This window comes from Rissa tridactyla, chromosome 10, assembly GCF_028500815.1.
Source record: "Rissa tridactyla isolate bRisTri1 chromosome 10, bRisTri1.patW.cur.20221130, whole genome shotgun sequence".
In the NCBI taxonomy this organism is placed as follows: Eukaryota; Metazoa; Chordata; class Aves; order Charadriiformes; family Laridae; genus Rissa; species Rissa tridactyla.
In genome coordinates, this window is record NC_071475.1 from 294,447 (window position 1) to 316,730 (window position 22,284).

Genomic DNA, 22,284 nt, shown 5'->3' on the forward strand with positions numbered 1-22,284 from the left:
GCTCCAAGAGTGCTTTTATCAAAAAAATTATTAAACTCTTGACTACCTGGATAGAACAGGTAGAATCCAGTTAAGTACTCATTACTTTTGCTGGATCAGTCTGTGATCAGTCCCTTGGATATTACTATAGACAGCTTTTGATTTGGCTTGGATTCTACCACAGTAAGGGTCAACATTGCTTTTATTAATTAGAAAAAAACCCACAACACAATAAATGTGTGCATGAAGCAGGACTTTCTGGCTATTTTATATATGATTCTCAAGTGTATTTACTGACCCAAAGAACAGGAGGACCTAATGCCGGTAGCTGTCCTCCCAGAGAGCACTACCTTAAGCTAGCCCGTATATCTGTCTTTTTTGATAGTGTATTCATTTTGCACAATAGTAGTCTTACCCTATATTTAATTATTCACATCAGTGTTTCTCATTCTTAGCATTACACAGATCATTTACATTTATGCTGGTGTTAATTGTCTTTTCAAACCCCTGGTCTTTATTTCAGCTTACACCTGCAAGTGCTGCATCCTGTTCCTTGTACCCGCTCAAAAGTAGTTGTGGCTTTGTGTTTCCATTCTCAGTTTACTGGCTCAGCTTCTAGATAAAAAAGCTCCATATAATTAATTTTTTTATGCTAATCAAACTCCTCAGACTTCTGTTTTCTCTACTTGTATTTTTTCCAAAGCTGAGAATCTAAACAGTATCAGCAAGACATATTTATTTCCATGTTCTGAATAGCCTCTAGTCATTTGTGATATGGAAAAGTGTTCATTGCTTTTTGTAATGAATTAGGGAGCATAAATAGAATTACCAGGGAGATGGAAAATGACATGTTTTTCGACTAACACAATTGAAGTAGAACTTCTTGCTACAGAAAGTTTAGAAGAAACTTAGATGGCAGCCAAGAATGATTAGATGAATTTCAGGAAAGGAAAGTCCACGAAGCTGTTAAACACAGCTGCAGTCCCTTGGGCAAGAAGATGCCAAACCACAGCTTGCTGGAAGCCAGACCAGTTTCTGTAGGAAGCATTTGTAAATACTTGTCCAATTCTTGGTCGGTTCCTTATTGACCAGTGATGGAAAAAGGGCGCTGAATTAAATGGATTGTCTGGTTAGGCCCATTGTACCTTTCATCACGTTTGCAATTCTTAGAGCAAATAGCAAATACTGTGACTAGGGAGGAGGTCGCACATGAGACAGGTTCAGTCCCTGTTTTTTGTGGCAATTTCAATTACGCTTTGCTGATGGCCTGTCCATGGGACAGAAGTGTGGCTAGAAGGTATCAGGCCCAAGTGATGTGTATGGTTAAATCACATACCAGCAATCTCACTAATTTTTTCTATTCATAGCGGACCCAGGACCTTCCAATTATCAGGTTCTTGCCTGAGGCTTGTACCAGGTCTTTGTCAATGTTCCCTGTTTTTACAAGATTTGAAAAAGGTAGATTATTCATATCTGCTTCTAATCAGCAGCCTCGGAATCACAATTCAGCATGTTCAGAGGAGCGATTATTTAGGGAACAAGTTTTCCATAACGCCAGCTGTCAGTTTCAGAGATTTTTTTGCAGTGACCACAAAAACTACTGGAATCATACAATTTACTAAAGATCCATTCGTGGCTCTGTTAAGAGGATCTTTTGTTTTCTTTTCTTGTGTATCAGCTGCTTACTAAAACAGGGCAGACGGCTAACAGTTCCAATCCTGGATGCCCTTTCTCGTCTGGATCTTGATGCAGATCTTCTGGCTGAGGTAAGGGCTTTTACTGAGCAGTTGAGCAGAACCCATCCCCTGCTTGGCAACCTAAGAGCTAGAGCTGTTTGGTCATTCAAATTATTTTGCTAAACCTGACTCCTATAGGCCTTCAAAACTCCCAAGCTTGCTGAAACTGGGAAGGAGTCAGAGAAGCTAAAACTGTTTTTGGAAACATGCATGAGGGGTTCAGTGAGGAGCAGAGAGAAGTTTTCTGGCTGTTACAGTATGCATGCAGAAATTTCAAATACAACTGTTTTAGCAAATGCAAAAGCACTTTGTCCTGCTGCAGTAAATGTTTACTGCCCATCTTAAACTTGCTTATTGTCATTATTTCTCTTTTGGAGAAAAGTGACCAGACTAGACTGCTATATTCTATGTGAAGGCAGACTGATGATTAGATAATCGCATGATTATAGTTTTTATCTGCAGAATGCTGATAAAGGATAAGAGATGGTGTGCCTTGGGTCTTCTGGACATGCTTTATTGTTGCACTTCTTGCAGTTAGGCTTCTTAAGTATAGAATAAAATTGGTTCATTTGAGTTCATGAAATACTGTTTTACATAGTCCCCAAGGGCTAGTGCTGCGTACCAGGTTACACCTCTCCCATGCTTTTCCCATTTGAAAGCCAGTTAAAAAATGATGAAGCCAAGCTCTTGGCAGTCCCAAGTGAAATGACAAGGGGCAATGGCCACGAATTACAGCCTAGGAGGCTGAGATTGGACATTTGGAAAAATGAGTTAGGGTCTGCAGCACTGACATAAATTATCAAAGAGGTGGCAGGGCTTGGGGGCTTTCTTCCATCCTTGGGTATCTTTAAGACCTGGTTAGCAATGCCAAGGCCAGTCTGATCTAGTGCTGACAATATCCCTGCTCTGAGCAGAAGGCTGGACTATAAGCCTCCAAAGATTCCTTCTCACTAACATAACTAAGTTTCTGTGAACCACAGCCTTACAGCTGATCCAGTATTGCTTTCTCCTCAGGTGCAGCAGTCTGCCATGACCATTGTTCCTTCTGTAAAACTGGAAGATTTACCTGTAGTAGTAAAATTCATCCTCCATAATGTCAAGGCAGCAGACGCAGCAGAGGTACAGTATTTTCTCTATACTAAAGACCAATAAGTTGTCCAATCTAGTGTGTGTTTTAACAGAGTGCACTTGCTTCACACACAGAGGTGTATGCTTTAATGCGTCCAAGTAAAATTTTTAATATTGCTAAGAATTAAAGTGCATGTAGAAACTATATCTGTCTTTTAACATGGATTTGGCTCTGCTTTCAGGCATGAGAGTTGAAACCTCCTCTTTTCTGCTGGCTACTGCAGATTTTTCTCATTTGTTCTTTGAATTATTTTTTCTTTTGGTGTAAATGGCTTAAATAACTGACAGCAGTCAAATTGTCTTGAGTTAAATTCTTAGACTGAAAAAACTCTGGTTAGGTGGCAACTTCAACCCTTTGAATTTTATCTAAGAATTTTGCATTGTACAGACCTTCTAAGGGTTTTAAATTCCAGAAATATCCAAAATGGGATATGGACATGGGACTGCAACTTGGTAATTCTCTTCTTGTTTGCTTCACCAAGTTCTGTTCTAAATCATGTTTTGGAAACATCCCTATGAGGATGGTTCTCCTGTTGGAGAACTGGTTTCATTCGAAGATGTAAGCTCCCTGAGTTTTTGAAGTTGCTTTACTTAAGGAAACATACTCAGAATATTTTTTTAAATGAACGAGATGTGTTTTGTTGCGCCAGCCTGGCTGAACTATTGAACATGCTTTTTTCATACTTGAAGAAAGCCTCAGCTTAAGCCAGATGTGGATTGTGACCTGCCCAAATCTTTCAGGGAAACCACCGTGAAAACAGCATGTGTATAACATGCAACCCAGTCTGTGCTGATCCACTACAATTTGACAGAAGTTAAATTGGTAAATTCACATGCCTCAGAATTCCTGTGGCTGTTATATATCTTGCTCTGCTGTTAAACAGGATAAAACTAGTTCACAGCAACATAGAGCAGATATAGGTGGGAATTTCACGGAGTAACTCTTAAGAAATCCTCTTCTGCTTTCTGCATGCATGTGCATGACAGTGAAGAACAAAGTGTGGCCGGTTCACTTTCTAAGTATGGAAAAAAAAAAAGTTGGAGCATGGTCAAGTGCTTGCAAGTCTTTACAAATGCATGAGGTTTTGATTTGTAATTTTAAGGTTATTGTGCGAGATTGTGTTTTCTTTTCCTCAACCTTTTCTTTCCTCATATGTTACAGTGCTGGGATTTGTATTTTACAGGTGATTTCTGATCTTCGTAAGAGCTTGGATCTGTCATCATGTGTTCTGCCTCTGCAGATCCTAGGCTCCCAGAAGCTAAAAAGCCAAGTCCAGGCCAGGTACTTGAGCCAGTTTACATGATTCTCCAAGGGTAAGATGGGATAAGAGAACTTTGTCTCGTCTTTATGTGTTCTCTCTGGCACACATGGTTACATACATGAGCCTAATTTATCCCATGTAAAGGTGCTGACATCTTTATTCCATTCTGCTTAGTGCTAATATAACACATTTGTCAATCCTTGTGGAGCCAGCTTCCCTGCTGTGCGTGTGGTTCCTCTTGAGCCATCTGCATCCATGTCTGCACAGGTGTATGCAACTCCATTTATAATAATGCTGCTGCTAGTTCATCTGTTTTAAGTCCCCACCAGTATGTCTTTGGTTGATTCTGCAACCTCTGCTTCCACCCTTTTCTGAAAATCTCTTCTGACGTTCCCTGTCCTTGCCAGAGTGTTCCGTCTAGAGAATGGCTGCTTTAAGTAACTGCCATGATTGCTGGGCTGCTTTGTTCCTTTTACTACAGTATTTACAATGACTGAGTCTCCTCCTTTCTAATCATTTACAGTTCTTCCATGAGTCAAGTAACCACCAGCCAAAATTGTGTGAAGCTACTTTTTGATGTGATCAAGTTAGCTGTGAGATTTCAGAAAGATGTCTCTGAAGCTTGGATTAAGGTAAGGTGCTTCAATCCTTGTTTCCTTATGCAATTGTTCTCCTATGTTGAGCGTGAGCCTTTCTTGCAATCAAATGTGATATCAAAAGACAAATTTAATTCTGTATTCCAAATTAGCAGTGCTTTTTCAGGAGTCTGCTTTCTTCCTGATTTCACGGTGCTTGCAAGATGGCCCGTGGGCTCCAATGTAGAGACCCCACATCTTGAAATGCAGGATAAACCTGGTTCTGCATGTTTACGAGGGAGTTTGGGAAAAAATAATCTTTTTTTTTTTTTTTCTATCTGCAAGAGAGCAAAATGTATACCTGTATACACAGACTGAGCTGTGTGAAGACTTAAGGTGCTTGAAAATGTCCAGCAAGAAATCAATATTGGCTAGTATTGGGCTAAACTTAATCTTAAATTGCATTTCTGTGTAAACCATGACTGTTTCTTGTTCTTAGCCTTTTGTTGCTCAGTACCTTAGTTCCTTTTTCAAGCCTGATGTTATTTGAGAACGTCCTCATTAAAACTGAATTTTTGTGCTGTTTCTTTGAGTGCCTTCTGGATTCTCTGCTGTTGGCAAGATCCAGTCTGCTGGCTTTGATAGCTGTCACGTTGTAGAGGAGAGAAATCTGTGAGCAGTATTTCTTTTGGTGTCTGCCTTTTCTCATTTGCTTTTGGAATGTAGTATTGTACTCTAGCATAACAGCTTTCTTGTTTGTTTTTTTTTTTTCCTCTTAGGCTATTGAGAACAGCACATCTGTATCTGACCATAAGGTAAAACTTCTGAGACTGCCCTTGTGTCTGGGAGTGTCGTCTTCTGCTGGTGTTTTCAAGGGCTTTCTTCGTGGTTGTAGATTAAGAGATTTTTCTGTTGCATGGGTGGTTCTTTTGGTATTTGACTTGCTCCTAGTACAATAGCTATCCATTTTCTTTGTTATTCTTAATTCATCCCTTCTAAATGTCATGTAACAGAGTTATCCTGCTTTAATTCTGTCCTCTTGGACTGGGGGGGGTTTTCTACAGTTGCGACTGTCGGAGCTTTTTGAGCTCTTGCTTTTCTTCTTGGCTTTGATTTCAAAGTGTGTAGTTGTCTGGACTGTTTAGTATCTTTTCAGCATTATGATTGGTGGTTATTTCCTCATAAAGGTTCTGGATCTGATAGTTTTGCTGCTAATCCATTCTACAAACACCAAGAACAGAAAGCAAACTGAGAAAGTACTGAGGAGCAAAATTCGATTGGGCTGCATGCCGGAACAGCTGATGCAGAATGCCTTCCAAAATCATTCACTGGTCAGTGCTGATTCTGCTTTCGAACTCCCTCTCCTCATTTATGTCTCAAAGATCTTGTCAGATGATGATTTAACCCTGTGCTGCATTATTAATACTGTTCCTGTTGTGTACACTTCTGTTTTTAAATTTTTGGTCCCTGAGCAATCTCCCAAGGCACGTCCTCTGTTGTAACTGTCACGTGGTTTCTTTAGAGATGAGCTTTCCTCAGAATTGGATGGGCTTTTTATTTGTGTGCAAACCCTCTCAGCCTAAGAGATGTGGTCGAGCCCAAGATCGCTACTGTGTGTTCCGGACATGCTGTTGTCTCCTGCAGTATTTCTAGAAGTTCATATGTTTACATGCACTGTTCTTCAAGTGTAATGGTTTCTAGGTCTAAATATGTGTGTATATATATCGGGCATATGTAATGGAATGTAAATTACCGTTTACTATAAAAAAAACTGAAAAGATCAATAAAAAATGTCACAGTGCTGCTTGTCAGAGGTAGAGGGCAGTTGAGAAACACTGAGTTATGAATTTAAAATTAATTAATTGAACTATAATAATGTCTTAGGTAGGCACGTTTTATTCGGAATATAAGTGGGTTTAGTTCAGTTTTTAGTTTAACTCCCTTCCAGAATATGTTAAGATAAAGTAAATTAGGACACTTTTCATCTGAATAAGAGCTTGTTGTTCGTAAGAGCTCTGTGTAATTAAGCTAACTTTAAAAGTTAACTTAGATTTTTCTGAGTATCTTGATGTAGCGTATTCCTTCTGTTAAAGTAAGGCCAAGGATGTGTCTGTCCTGGGGGTTTTATTTAGTGGTACTTTGCTGTAATGTGACTTCCCTGGTGTCACCCATAAGGGATATGCTGCTGTGAGCTCTGCAGCTTGGTTTCTTAACCACTCTGTAAATCATTTGTGTAGGAAGGTTGGAGAAACCCGTTCTGATGTGCCTTATCTGCTCTTCTTTCTTGTTTGTGCGAGAGAGAAGGCAGGAAAGCGCCTACTAAACTAGACAAAGCTTTTGGAATAAGAAGTAGAACATTTTTTTAGAGAACCAAGTGTGTTTAAAACACGCAGCAATAATTTCCTCTTTCATGATGTCTGTATTTCAGGTTATCAAGGACTTCTTCCCTTCGATTCTAGCACTTGCTCAGACCTTTCTGCACTCTGCACACCCAGCCATAGTCTCCTTTGGCAGCTGCATGTACAAACAAGCTTTTGCAGCCTTTGACTCTTACTGCCAGCAGGTATAGTGTGATGGATGGCATCTGGTTTAGGAGTTTCATTCATAAATCCATTTTCCTGTTCTGTATGGCCTATTCATTTTGAGCATCTTCTGTTTTAAAAAGGCATTGTTATAATTTGTGCTGAAACTTGTTTCCCTTTCCTTGTATAACTTACTGTGATGAAAAAGTTTACATAGATTTCTCTCAGAGCTCTGAGTAACTTGGACTTCTTCTGCATACTCTGAAATAATCACAGAGTAATAAATAAAAAATAAACACAGACTTTCAGCTCTGAGTATAAGTTCCTATAGGTGTGTTGAAATCAGAAAATTTAGGGATTGAAGACAGCCTTGCACAAGCTTTTGAATGTATTTGCACTTTTGGGGGCAGGGTATGTTTATAATTAAGACTGTTTCCAGCGTTGTGCCTATTACTTATAGCAGCAAACTTAACAAATAGACAAACAAAAAAGCAACTGGGAAAAACCTGAGATATGGAGGCATACAATGTCATCTGCAACAACCTAGTGAGTCTAGCAATATTTGGAGATATTAAGAATTTCAAAAGAGGCTGTGTTAGCAATTAGTGACACAGAAAAGACCCTGAGCCACAGACAGTGGATGGGAGTGGAGAGAGATCCCTGTCTAGAAGTCAACTGAAGTAAGGCCATAAAAAGATTTTTTGAAACAAAAATGTCAGTTTTGAACTGCTGGTGATAAAAATTATTAGGATGCTGGAACTGCTGAAGTTAGAGGCAGTGTATTTCTAGGTAAGGTGCAGTGTTTTGGGCACCTAAGAAAATACAGTAGATTTTTATCATCATATGTGATGGTAGCAAAAAGCAGAAGCTGCAGCAGTGTTAGCAAGCAGGCAGGAAAAAATTGGTGAAGAGCTGCTTTATGTAATCATGGGATCTTTTAGAACTGAATAAAATTCAGGCTCATGGAGAAATAATGTTGTGGATATTGGGAATTAAGGAGCAAACTGAGAAGGGACTTAGAATTATATGGTTGAGTTTCAGGGTGATTATCTGTACTTGATCAACATATTCTATAGGAGCAGAACAGAGCAGACTTTTTTCTGTTGACATTTCACTGTGGTTTGTCTGGGGGCTTTTTCCTCAGGAGGTTGTGACTGCTTTGGTGACTCACGTGTGCAGTGGAAATGAGGCAGAATTGGACATTTCTCTGGATGTGCTCACTGATTTGGTGATGCTGCACACATCCCTTCTGATGCGCTATGCCAGCTGCTTGAAGGTATGACTATTCTGGGGACATTTCAGGACCCTTACACCACTTTGCCCCAGTTCCAGAATAGGTCAGTGCTTTTCAGAAATAGGGGTAATGGAACAACTCGTACTTGTAAAGCTATCTGTCTCATGAAATGCAGTGGTCAGAAGTGAGAAGTATCTACTATGAAGGGGTGAGCTGTAAGATAGGACTGTATGATTTTTTGGCAGGGGAAATTGATATAGACAAAGAAAAAAAGTTACCCTTCTCTAACTGAAGAATGCTTAAATTGTAGGTGTGGAATGACACCTATGCCAGAAGGAAAATGCTGTCTTTATTAACATCAGCTATTTAAAATACTTGACAAAAACCTGACCCCCGTGTGGACTGCCTGTTCTACCACATTGAAAGACTGACAGTACTTCAGCCAGTATTTGAATCCTAAAGCAAAACTCCTGTCAAGGATGGGAAAAGACTTAATCCTAAAATTTAAAAGAAGAAAGTACTCAATGGGGATTAAAAAAATGAGTTCTTACCTCCTACGAGTGACAGGCAGGGTCAGGCCTGCCCAGTCGCCTGTTTCCAAAAGTAGTAAAAGTGGAGATTGAGAGAGAGCAAAACAGCAAGGCAAGCACGTAGCAGTACTTGTCTTGAACACTCCCCCATCTGTGCTGATTTGTAGCTTAAGGACATCCTGTATTTTAAGAGTCCTTGAAGAGTATGGGTATGTGTATTCCCCCCACCTCTCTGACTTTTTTGATGCCAACTTGGTGTCGGTGGATTCTGTAAGTTTAAGTACACACTGGGGGAAAGCTGTATACTTTTTGCTGTTTAGCTGGTTGATTGATAAATTTAAATTAATTGCTTAAAATGTGCTAAAAAAGCATGAAGACCTGCCATAAGAATTTGCAATTCAATCTGTCACACGTTTGATGGGTTTAACAGGAAGAAATGGGACTCACTTGCCTCCTGGCAGAGGGAGGGTGTGATAAGGACTCAGGGTTGAAAGTAGTTCTTGAAAGAGACAACCTAAAACTCCAGCTCGTAATTGAATGCATTATCAGAAGTGCGATGGGGGATACTTGGTCACAGCAGCCTGCTGAGACCTGTTGATCTTCCTCCTGATCTTGTTTGCATGTTCTTGTGCTGGCAGATCACTGTGGGCCAATCTTTGATGCATTACCAATGCTTGTATGTGAAACACATTAATCAGTGCTCTGGCCCGACCTCAGGGTCCGGCAGTGTACCGTGTTTGGCATGCATCTCACAGGTGACAGAGACACGAGCCAGTTACCTGTAAAAAGATCTGTAGAGCTGAGGATGCCCGGTGTATTTGACACTGAGCTGGAGCCTCTCCAGCACAGAGAGAACACGCAGATCTTAGCACAAATCATCTCCCCAAACGGCTATTTTTTAATCTTAAAACTGGGTGAATTTTCTTGAGGGTTGCAAAGGTGGTTATCTAATCCTGTCAAACTTTGACACCTCATTCCAAATTCTGCTTGAGGTTGGCTGGTAGTAGGAGAAACATAATGGCAGCAAAATGCCATGTCAGTGGTAGGAAAGCTAGCACGGCTCTGGGAAACAGTTGGACTGTTTTCACTGAAGCACTGGAAGAAGAAATATCGTGAGGATGCCAGCCAGCACAGAAGAGTCCACCCCTAAATTGTTAATGACTTGGCTGTTACAGGGCTTGTAATCGAAATATTAACAAAAACCTGTAATGTTCGTTTTGTCAAATACTTTGAATGCTGTGAACAAACCTGTGATAAAAGATCAATAGCTGTCACTAATGAGATGGGAGCAATCCCAAAGTGCTTATGGTAGCCAGACTGTTCTTGCTGTTCAGCCTCTGATAAAACAAACTACAATAATTGAGGCCAGAGCAATAGTTCTGCATTTATGTTTATTTAATTTGAACATAGCTTTTTCCTGCCTGTACAAAACAGGTAAAGTTAATTGGCTTCCCTGCAGTTGACAATTGTGTATTATTGGGAACATGGAAAGGGATTCTTGGTCTATCTGATCTAGTTTGTGGCTTCTCTCTTACAGACCATTTTAGACTCTACACAGAAACTGAATCCATGCCAGATCCGGAAGCTTTTCTACATTCTCAGCACACTAGCATTCAGCCAGAGGCAAGAAGGAAGCTATATTCAGGTAAGCGGAGACACAACAGAAAGGAGTTCAGGCTGTGCCTTGGTCCCTTTTGCTAGATTAACTTCCAGAGGTTGTGTTGTGCAAATAGTGGCCTCATCCATGAACAGTGATTGATGTCAGGATGTCCTTCAGCTTAAAATTCTCTTCTTCCCAGCTGGCTGCAAGCCAGTTTGTGGCTCCAGATTTTCCACCCTGTATAGCAAGGGCTTATCACAGTGCCTGCATATCTCGCGTCTTTTCTGGAGAGGTCCTCTTCTCTTGCACATTTAAGAAGGGTAGAGTTGATAGAAACGTTGGTGGAAGGGGACTGATGGCAATCTCTAATCTAACCTCCCAGTCAAAGTGAGGTTGTCACCAACACGATACCAGGTTGGCTGTGGCTTTGTCTAGCTTAGCCTTGAAGACTTGCAAAAGTGTAAATTCAGTAGCCTCTTTGTGAAGCTTTGTTTCTCCATCACTTGGAAGCATTCAGAAAGCATAGTTCAGCTTCTTCCCTGAGATGTTCATCTCAATTCAGCTGCTTGATGTTTGTACACCAGAGACAGCAAAGGCACTCATGTTAGAAGAACTGAACTACACAGAACAGAGGACTCCGCTGTGAGGTGGTAGACTTTACACCTTTTGTGCCTCTGGTTTAAACACAAGAAGCTATCAAACCTGGTCTGTCTAAATTCATATTAATTTTACATAGGATGCTTTGTATGACTCAGTTGCAGCATAATAGAGGTGGTATCGGGTACCTTTGTCTGCATTTCTGGCTCCTTGAGCGTGGCAGTGATCAGATAAAGAAATACCTCAAAGATATTTATTCCACAATGGAGATGTCTGGGTTTAAAATCTTCCCATTTGTAAAGCTCAGCACCTCAAAATTAGGACTGTTTGTCTTTCTTTGAGTCCGTGCAGAGTTTCTAGTTGTGGGCATGTTTGCACATGTTAGTTTGAGACTGAAGGAAAGCTGCTCTTCATCTTTTCCTGATTGGTCTATGGCATGTAAAACAGCATGTCTGAAGTAATTTCTTCCCACTCAGCCTGTTAGGATGGAGATCTTCACTGCCAAAATTTCCAATTGTATGGTAGGTTTAGCTGCTTTCTGAACTACTTTCCTCAGTAATTTCCCCCACGTACCCCCACGTCTTTCTTTCTTACATGCAACTTGTGAAAATTGCCTTGGCAATGCACAAGGTGACTTTGCAGCCCAGAAGGACTACTTGTCAGGAAGAAGTGTTCTGCCTGTCACCCTCATAAATTGCAAAAAGAAGGGGAGGATTGTAAGCTCTAGAATTGATTCTGAGCTGAGAGTTTGTGACTGTGGGGGTCCAAGGTTGGCAGTTTGACTCTGCCCTGTGATGCCAAAGACTCCATGGGTAGGTAACCAAAGAAAACAGTATCCTGGGAACCAAATTCCTCTTTGCTTCTGTTAACTGTACTTCCCGTGTCCAAGAGGCATGAGTTCTAGAATCTCTACAGGCAGATTAGGCATTTGTCCTTGCACTGCATAGGTCATTCCAGAGGCACCTTGCCTAGTGAAGGTCAAGAAGAGATGGCATAACAATGTACTATCCTTTCCTCTGCTACCAGTTTGATCTTGTTGGCACTGGTAGTTTGCGTAGCAGTTTGCGTAGCATAATTCAAACCTTCATTCCCTCCGTCTCAAGACCTCTCTCTGATCAGGGTTTGTGCTTCCATGCAGCTTTCAACCCCTGTACGGGCCAACCTCCTCCTTTGCAGGACCAGTAGGGAGAGTTAATAAGAATCGATACAACCAGGGCTGTTTGGATTCCATAATGTTTTTCAGTGGCTGCAAGATCTTTGCTGCTTTTGTGAAGCTGCTTCTGAGTTCTCACACATGCTCTGTTGCAGTCTGAGACTCGTGCTCCTCCTAACAGGGGTGCTGCTCTTCTACAGTGGTCGCTGTTTAAGCTAGCAATAGGACTGTTGCTAACTGGCTAAAATAAATGGGTTTTCTGCTTAGTGCATTCATTGTTACATCCCTGCTTTGAAATCAGTTAATTCCTCATACCTACTTTTAGATATCAGGAAGCTAAGCTGTCCCTTAGGTTTGGTCAGGACCCACCTGGCAGCCCTCTACCATGATTATCTGCTTAGATAATGTTTCTGTCTTTTCACCTTCAGTTTATCAGTTTAAGGGATCAGGTAGACCATATCCCTTTGTCAGAGACACTATTCTGGACAACTTGATGATTGTCCTGTTTTAGCCTCTGGTCAGCTGTTCCATCCTCATCTCTCAGGATGACAGCTTTCTTGATTAGCATTTCTCTGCCAGCAGTGCAGGTGCAGCTTGGATTCCTGTGGCTGATTTGCTACACACTTCTGTGCTTTGCCTCTTTGTCAAGTATTAGACTTCTCATCCAGAAGACTGGTCTCACAACTTTCCTGAAGCATCACACTTCTACGACTGAGTACGCTTCATGCTCTCAGTGTCAGGAGACCTCTTAGTCTATTATTAGTGGTCCAGACTTCCAGAAGTCTTCAAAACTGTTTGTGCCCATTTTGGGAAAGTGCAGCTGCTTGACACAGCTGTTGAAATAGAGCATGCTGCATTGAGACCTACTGTGGGTTTTTGGAGCTGCTGCAAAGAAACCTTTACAATTATGCCTGCCCACACCTAGGGTGTGGGCACACACAAGGGAGGCAGCATGAGAAACGTCTTCATCCCAGGTGTCTGGTGTGCTGTTACCTACAGGTCTCTTTGGACCTTTACCAAAAGCTGCTCCAGCCCTCAGCCTTCTGAAGTTGATGGTGTTTTGGAGCGCAGCTCTGCAGCTGCTGTTTGTGTGTGAAGAGCTCCAAGATCATCTGCTACTTTTTTAGTATATTCTTCTATTAATTGTAGGTGAAACCTGTAGCGACTACATGTTCTGTGTAGTAATTAGAGCAAAGTCAAAGTGAGTTACTTTTAATGCTGTTTGCAGCCTGCCTAGAGTTGTGACCAGTATTTTCATAATAAAGGAAATCACAGAATGTGCATTTCTTTTGCAAACCTGTAATCCCAATAAACCATCCCCCAGCAGCTCTTGGAGATGAAATTATGTGATGATGCCAATAGAATTATGAGTGATGCACGCAAGTACCTCTGTGGTGACGTGGTCTGTATCTTTCTTTTTAGGATGATATGCACATGGTGATCAGGAAATGGCTCTCCAGCACAGTTCCCAATCACAAACAAATGGGGATTATTGGTGCTGTTACCATGATAGGCAGCGTGGCATTAAAAAGGTGAGAGAGAATGTAGCAAAGCTGAATTTAACATGCTTTCAGTTCAGACCAAACCTGGAGTGGAACAAAGAAAAGGGGCATTGCCTTCGAGCTTATGCACATCTTGGTGAAATCCAGGAACTTAAAACTCTTTTCTACAGACTATGGTGTTTGGTGTTACAACCTGTTCAGTACTCCTCACCTGCTGCTAATCTCAAAGGCATCCCCAGTTTCTTGTTAATGCCTATTCATGGATGCCTTGACTAGCACCAGCAGGACCTATTGCTTGGAAAAAAATGCGAACACTGTGGTGGACTGATTGCAGATCAGCTTCTGACACTAGGCTGAATAACCTGATGTGCTCCATGTTTGAATACAGGGAAATCTGAAAGAGAAGTAAGGAGAAAGACTGTTATTGCTGTGCTGGGCATTGGCATGACAATTTCCAATGTACTGTATAAATAATATATAAACATAATTCGTAAGCCAGGCAAAGTCCTGATAAGAGCTGTGGCAAAGATTAAAGCACTTGGAAAATAAAATTTGACTGATGTTGGGAAGCATTATTTAGCACGCTGATTTTGCGCTTATTAATAAAATGCTTTTGCTGTTTATTACATGAAGAGAAAAGCCCATCTTAGGTCCAGGCCCTGAGTCAGTGGACTTCATTATGGTTGCTGCTATAGCACTGACATCAGACTCACTAATTTAAAGGCACTGGTTCCAGTCTAAACAGGGTAGGTTAATATAGTTATTTCAAGAGGAGATTTAGAAAATAAGAATTACAGTGGGGAAAAAAACCAGAAGAACCCATGGGGTCATCAGTGCATCAAGGCACCTTTGGTGGCAGGGAGTTTGCTGGGTAAAGTGCACACAAATGATCCCAGCAGTTGGAGCGTGTTCTGTGCCATGGAAAAAAGGAGTAAATACCCAGGGAATCTGTTTGCTTGAATTTCCCTGTAGAGAAATTCCTTCCCACTCAAGTCTGACCCAAATGCATGGGGAAAATCTGCTGGCACTTGAGAAATATCTTTGCATGACATTGGATCGTGGTGTACCTTACTGGCATCCTGTCTGAATTCCTCAGAAAAAGATTGAAGGAGGCAGACTAGAAAGCCAAATTATCAGAGGAAAAAGCACCTTTCTGAACCCTGCAAGTAAGCAGGAGGAATTTTAAGTATTTGTCCTAATGTACAACTACAGATATTAGGCTTATGGTAAAGTGAGGCTCCATGGCTTTCAGAAGAGGGGATGACTAGAGGGTGTAGGTTTCAACAGGTTAGAAAAAGCATATCCTTGAAGAAGACATTAAGTCTTGTCCCGAGAGTCCCAAACAGCAGCAGGTCTTTTCCTAATAGTGTTCCAAAGAACGTCTTTTTCATACGTAATTCTCCAGTTTCTGGAGAGAGAACCTTGTGCGTGTGATGTGTTTGCCATCTCTTGAGTGTTGTGCAACAAAAGCAAGGTTATCAATTGCTTTCAGAAATGAAGGAGATGGTAGTTCATTGGAGAGACCGGAGCCGAACAGTGAGCGCGATGGGCAGGTGAGTACCAAGAATGGGGCAGTGTGGGAGAGAGGGAGGATATGGTCAGCAAGGAGGTGTGACTGAAAACACAGTCTTAACTGAAGTAGAATGTGTGTTTGGGAGTTACCTTTACAGAGCCTGGGATTCTTGAACATTGGCTGCAGAGCCAAGAATCTATTAAAAAATGGTTTTGGAGAAACAAAGGTCTATATTAAGGTAGCACCCATTGGTCTTGCTTGCTGCTACTCCAGGACACGCAGTCATCTAGTGAAAGTCTTGTATCCAGATGTTAGTGAAAGTCTTGTATCCAGATGTTACTTCAAACACAAGGGAAAGAAACAGGACAATCCGCTTCAGTGAGGCAAAGGCAACCTTCACCTCCCTCTCAGCTTGGCAGCTGTGCCTTTCAGGCCATCTAGAGAAAGTACGCCTGCCGTACAGGGTTGGCCTGGCCTTGGCCTTTTTCCTTAATTCCTGTTGAAGAACCTTCTTCTGGGATGGCACTTTATTTAAGGGTGGTCCTGGGCAGGCTCTTTTGTGTTATTTCATGGTGGAGCAGGGCCAGGACCTTAAGAGACACATGTTCTGTCTTAAAACTGTGTCTTTTCAAAACAAGTCACCATGGGCTGTTACTCTAGAGATGAAGCTTTGGATATGCCTCAGAGTAAATTAATGTAAAAGGGACTCAAGATAAAAGCTTGAGTTGGATCTGTTTACCTTACCCATTTCTACAGGCTGCTCTCTCTCTCCTTGCAGCTTTCTACCTTGCTGGACCTTGTGGGCTTCTGCTGTGAGCAAACACCAGAGGTCTTGGCTCTGTACTATGATGAACTCGCCAGTTTGATCGAGAAGCAGAAGGGGAATTTGGACTTGCAGCTCCTGGTATGTTGCAGAGTAGTTTGAACTTAATCACTTACATTAATTCTTCAGAAACATGATGTTTTTCAGGCATTGGCAGCACAGAGTCAATTTGAGGATTTCACTCCAGTCTGAGAACTTTTTTTTTCTTTTGTGTTCTAGGTGTGCTTAAGGCTCTTGTAAGAGATTGATCAGATAAAAAAGCTGAGAGAGCTGAAAGAGGATTTTATGATTGTGGCAGATTCCTCATTGTGCTTTAACAACTTCCTTTATGTGAACTTTTACATGACAACTGGGAAGCCTTTTAAAGGAAATTAAATGACATTTCAGAGCATGCTTTTAAGTTTCATAGATAAAAGTAGAATCTGAAAGAACTTTAAACTTAGTATTGAAATTGGCTTCTGGTCAGACTATTATCTGATGCCTAAGGACTTGGAACAGACACAGTTATTTATGGTAATAGGAAGAGGATTGTGAAGGCCACTGGACAGCTCTTTCTTCTTGCTTGGGGGTTCTTTTTTGCACATGTGCTGTGCCTACCAGGAGGGTACCAAGCCATCTTGGGGCCTAGAAAAGCATTGAAGGCTGCTGTGGACCTGATCACTCTTTGTGCCACAAGTCCTTTTTGCATCTGCTGGTTACAGAGAGGAGGAACATTGTGTTAGAACGAGGGAAGGCAGCCAGGGAGTTGTGAAATGCCAGTCTCCTGAGGTCCAGCTGAGTGCTCCAAGGAGGAAAAGCAAAGGAAGGAGGGTTTCTCATTTTTCCTTGCAAGACGGAAATGCAAAAACAAGCTAAGGTTCTTCTAACAACCTTTGTGAGGACTTTTTTGTGTCTTTTCATTGTTTGTCCAGACTCTGTCACATGTACTACTTCTCCCTTAATTGTTTCTGACAATGTAAGCATGTGAAGACATGGGACACATTGTGTGAAATAAACCTGCCAGCACTTTGTAGCCGTTTCATTCTGACCATCAGCTCTTAGGACAGAGAACTTCCCATGGCTGCTTTCCTTTTCCAGCCAGCTGCTCTGCCACTCTGCAGCACTGCGGGACCTGTAGACAAGCCCATGTTCAAAGAGAGGGAAGTTGGTTGTGCATGCTTAGAAATGTTTCCAGGCTTTGCCTCTAAAGGCAGGCCTTGGCTGTCCTTGCAGGCAGTGGGCTTCATTGCTGTGACTGTTCCAGGATACTTTCGCTTGGCCTTATCTTCTGCATTTTCCACTGCTGCTGTTGAAGCTTTCTTCACTGAGCCTTTTTTCTGAGCAGTTTTTTTTTCCTTTCTTTATAGGACAAGTTTGGGAGGAGTTTGGTGGAGGACTTTCCGTGTGACTTCGTGGTGGATCTCAGCCCTACAGTGGAGGGGTATGCTAATCACAGGCTAAGTATTTCTGATTTTTCTGTCACTGAGAACTGAGTTTGTCAATGAGAGCTTGTCTGTCTTGTCTTTCCTTGCAGTTCGTTCTTGTTCCCAGCGAAGCCCTTGTATAATCTGGATGAAGATGAAAGTCAGGGAGCGATTGCTATTAACCTCTTACCATTGGTGTCTCAGAGTGAGCTTGGCAGGGTCACCGATGGAATGAGTAACCAAAGCAAAAGGTATTTTGACACTTAATTGTGGGATGACTGCAAAGGTAAAGGAATTGTTTTCATTTGGTGCACTTCACTGCTATCAGCCCTGCCTGCCAAAGTGCCTGATAAGGAGCTGGTCAGAGAATTTTCCGGTTTCCAGTGTTCTTTTCCGTCTCTTGCTGTTAGACATATTCAGATAGGTCTAGAGGCATAAGCTGTTTGGGAACTGGCAGTCTGTTCTGGCTCAGGCTGTTTAGGTGATCTTGGGAAAGTCATGCTGCGTCTGCCTTGTCTCCCATCTGTCACATGAGAATAGTAGCTCTTTCTTCTAGTGTTATGGTGATATTGAATGCCATACGGAGATGGACAGGCAACCTTGAGGTAGCAAAATTCATATTTTGAGCAACAATTCTCAAATAGAGAATCACTAGGGAGTTAGTGTGCATCAACAGTACACGATTTTTCTCACCTTCAGTCGTACTTGGACAACATAGACTGTGCTCCAGAGCAAAGCCACAAACATGCAGCCACAAGTGAAATTCGACTGAGAAATAAGGGCCTTGTCTTTGGAGAATGGAACAGGAAGCATGCAAGAGATAAAAAAAAAAAAAAGTCTAATTAAAAAGTAGGACATCGAATTTAAAAATAATAAAAGGCGCTTTTTTTTTTTAACTGACACCTTCATATCCTATGTAATTTATTGTCATAAGATTTTGTTGAGATTTTAGTTGTGCTTAAAAAAAGGCGTGATCACTTTAAAATAAAAGAAAATATAGCTACTTTACATGCATCCATGGAAAAATGTTAATTTTCCTCACTCAGAATGTGAGCAGTGGCATGCTACAAAATGTTCAAGGAGGTTTCTCCACTGATCACAGCTCTGTTTTGCATAATTTCTTATAGTTCCTTCTGAATTATTCACCTTCGATTTCTACTAGAAATAAATCTGACCCCATTTTTATTCATTACAGCTGGTTTTCTGCCCTTATATGCTTTTCCAGAAAACTGGTGATCACAAATTTTTTATTTTTATTTTTTAACCACATAGTGCGTTTTTGCTCTGTGTGGCTGGGACTTGCAAGAAGCAAAATAGCAGGCATAGGCAAGGCGGCATGGGGAGGACATAGGACATAATGGAAAAGTGATGGCCATTCTGAGGTGTATAAAACACAGGGCCTACTCAATTTTTTTTTTTTTTTTTGTATCCCAGGGTAGTGTCACCGATATGTCTGTCACCCTGTTTTCGATTGCTGAGGCTCTACACTGGAGAGCAGAACAGTGGAAGCCTGGAGGAGATTGACGCCTTATTAGGTATGGGAAATGGACCTTTACAGGGTCTGGCTGGCTGACTTGTTCCTGTCCCAGGTCTGCAAAGACTTCCTGCAGCTGTAGGAAGAATTGTGCTGTTTGTGAAGGAGGCTGAGATGCTCTCTTGCCCACAAAGTGGAAGGGAGGCAGGGGAGACAATTGCTTTGTCTGGGTGGCTTACAAGGCTTAGTCCAGATAGCCATTGGAATTGATACAGGCTTTGGTGAGAGACTTTGTCCACGCAAAGCCCAAAGGATGGGTAGCGCACACAGTCCCACGTCTTCTTTTCCTGCTCTCTCCCAGGTTGCCCCCTGTACCTGACTGACCTGGAGGCTGAAGGGAAGCTGGACTCTCTGTCCAAGCAGGAACGGGAATTTCTGTGCTCACTCCTATTCTATGCTCTCAACTGGTTTCGTGAGGTGAGTGGAGCCTTGTCAGCAGGTTCTGGAGTGGCACTGAGAAGTAGCACTTAAAAACACTAACCTTAGGCTTCGGGGGTGCAATTCTTGTTGAAGAAGAGTCTTGCCTCTTGGCAACCTTCTCCAGCAAGGTCCTGGTGATCTCTCCTTGTTCTTCTCTTCATTAGCATTTATCCTTTATCCTGCTGCTAGCAGGCTCTACGGACTGCCTTGCTGATGCGAGTTTTCCACCTGCTACTAAGCTGCAGTTTGTACACTCTGTCACATTTTGGTGTATGAAAATCAGTTTTGCTGTTGCAGGGAGGATGCTGTAAACCCCAAATATATATGTCTATTCTCTGAGGTAATATATGTCTAAACTATGAAGGGAGGATCAGAAAGAAAGGCCAGTCTCACCATGCTGGAGAGCAGGCAAGTCACTAGCTGGTCAAGGGCATGGATTGTTGCCTTCTGCTTGGCAGGTATGAGGCCCTGCCTGCAGTACTGTGTCCAGTCTGGGGCTCCCATTGTCGTTCCGGAGCGAGTCCAGCAGAGGCCACCAGGCTGATGAGGGGCTGGAGCACACGGTGTATGAGAGGAGGCTGGTAGAGCAGAGGTAGTTCAGCCTGGAGAGGAGAAGCCAGTGGGGAGCGCGTATTATGGTCTTTTACTATGGCCTTCTGTTACCTCCAGAGAAGCTGTGGGATCACCTTTCTTGGAGATGCTCAGTGCTCCACTAGGAAAGGCTCTAAGCAACTCTTTAGTTGATGCTGCTTCGAACAGTGTGTCGGACTAAACACTTCCACAGGTCCCTTGCGAACTCAGTTGTGATTGTCTGCTTTGTTCTGTAACTCTGTGAGCTTACAGAAGGGTGAAATGCAGTGCCTTCAAGCAGATTTGGACCATGTATTTGCTAACATTGATGGTCAGCGGGAATGTTCCCTGATGGGGTTATTCTGATAACACGAGCTATGTCAGAGTTGGTGCAATTCCACATCCCCAGTCCTCCCTGTTGCTGCTCTTCTCCCAGGACTGCCTCTTTCCTGGCAGACCTAGGAAATGCCAAGGGGTCTCCAGAGCCACAAGCTGCACAGAATCTGACAATATGCTGTCTGCTAATTCCTCTTCAGTTAATATTTGATCTGTAAGAGTTGCTTTTTTGCTTTTGTTAGATTGCACCAATTGTGTCCATGTTCTCGTGGGCTTCTGAAGAGCTCTCTTCGTGCAGTCTGGATCTGATCACACAGGCCACTTGTGCTGTGTTGTGTGCTTATTCAGAAATTGAGAATGCTATTCAGAGAAGAAAAAGTAGTAAACAGTGGGTACAAATCTCCCTAAGTTTGTGAGTTTGGTTTGTATCTCTAGGTTGTAAATGCCTTCTGCCAGCAACAGGACGCTGAGATGAAGGGGAAAGTTTTGACTCGATTACAGAACATCACAGAGCTACAGACTGTGCTGGGAAAATGCTTGGCAGGTGAGTATGAAACATTTGCATATTCTGGGCCTGCGCCAGCTGTGAAGTGAAAGGGATTGTCGTAAACGTCAATGGAGGAAGTACAGAGTAACACATACTGCATTTTTACAGCGGCCTAAGAGTTCATACACAGACAGCTATTGTTTTCAATTTGTCTGAGGCCTTCTCAATCACCTCCTCAGCGACGTCTCTTTGACTGTTCCCACTCGGGAGCCACAAGCACAGGAACATTTGCAAATCCCACAAGTGTTGGCACAGCCCCTCCATCTGCACGGTAGCCTGCCTAGGTCCCAGGCCTTCTCATCTACTCCACGAGTCCCCTCCTCACTGGCTGTTCCAGCTTGCTGCTCGCTAGCAGACACGCACACTCACACGCTCCATGTACAAAGTCTATGGGACCTGTAGAGATGTTCCCAAGAACTAATGGCATCTTTGACTACTGACACTGAGACCCTCACTCACTCTAGTTGCTGACATCGCAGGCCCAGGGTGGTCCAACTCTAGTTGCTGACCCAGTATTTACTCACACGGGTCTTACCAGTAGTTGGCATTTAGTCCTTGAGGCATGCACACACACACACACACACACACACACACACACAGAGGATAGTGAGATTACACTGAAATATAGTTAAGAAAGTACTTAATAAGAAGATAGGACAGACTGCGGTGATAAGGCACAGGGTTCAGTCAGACAAGTGTACTGATCGGACAGTTCTACTGACCAGCAGTGCTTTACTCGTTGCCAGTCGCACTGTTTCTGCCCATTCCCCTCTGTTCATCCCTGCCCCACTTCCCTGGATATTCCTTCATTAATTTGCATAGTTCTACCCTTCTCCCCTGCCATCACACTATCTCAAATCCAAAAGGTCCTCTTTTTCCTCCCATCTTATCAGTTACAAAGTCCAGGTGTCCTTTCCCAAAGCCATGTCTGGAGTTTCTTAATGGCCCATCAATCACAAACTGGAGACTTTTAGTCTTTGAAATTGTCTCCATTATCCCTTGTCTACCAGGTTTGTGTCTGTCTGTTCTTGCTTATGGCTTCCCCCTTTACTTATTATCTCCTTTCACATTGAAAAGGTCTTTAAGAAGATAAATGCAATGAAGAATACACTGTCACCTTCCACATACCTTACACAAGCTATCTGTTAAAAGCTGTGTTTGTAAACCAACAGAACAACTTCATCTAAAATAAAGTGCAGCCTCAACACCTTTCTGCTGCTCCAAGAGACAGCACAGAAAAGGCTCAGACGTGCTAGAACAGCCCTTTAAGCTTCACCAACATGGACAGATGTCCAAGGACAGCTGAGCACTTGTTATCCT

General features: G+C 42.4%; 1 protein-coding gene across 1 annotated transcript in view; it reads left to right on the top strand.

Annotated features, from left to right (window-relative positions):
• The window catches only part of FANCD2 (FA complementation group D2), a 52,380-nt gene that overhangs the window by 8,656 nt on the left and 21,440 nt on the right, over positions 1–22,284 (top strand). The window contains exons 10-26 of the mRNA XM_054216645.1: positions 1,658–1,745; positions 2,730–2,834; positions 4,028–4,125; positions 4,629–4,737; positions 5,460–5,495; positions 5,868–6,011; positions 7,109–7,243; positions 8,347–8,478; positions 10,504–10,611; positions 13,739–13,848; positions 15,311–15,371; positions 16,110–16,235; positions 17,501–17,574; positions 17,668–17,808; positions 18,992–19,092; positions 19,393–19,508; positions 20,853–20,961. Of these exons, the coding sequence (XP_054072620.1) occupies positions 1,658–1,745; positions 2,730–2,834; positions 4,028–4,125; positions 4,629–4,737; positions 5,460–5,495; positions 5,868–6,011; positions 7,109–7,243; positions 8,347–8,478; positions 10,504–10,611; positions 13,739–13,848; positions 15,311–15,371; positions 16,110–16,235; positions 17,501–17,574; positions 17,668–17,808; positions 18,992–19,092; positions 19,393–19,508; positions 20,853–20,961 (1,793 nt within the window). The remainder of the gene's footprint in view (positions 1–1,657; positions 1,746–2,729; positions 2,835–4,027; positions 4,126–4,628; positions 4,738–5,459; positions 5,496–5,867; positions 6,012–7,108; positions 7,244–8,346; positions 8,479–10,503; positions 10,612–13,738; positions 13,849–15,310; positions 15,372–16,109; positions 16,236–17,500; positions 17,575–17,667; positions 17,809–18,991; positions 19,093–19,392; positions 19,509–20,852; positions 20,962–22,284) is intronic.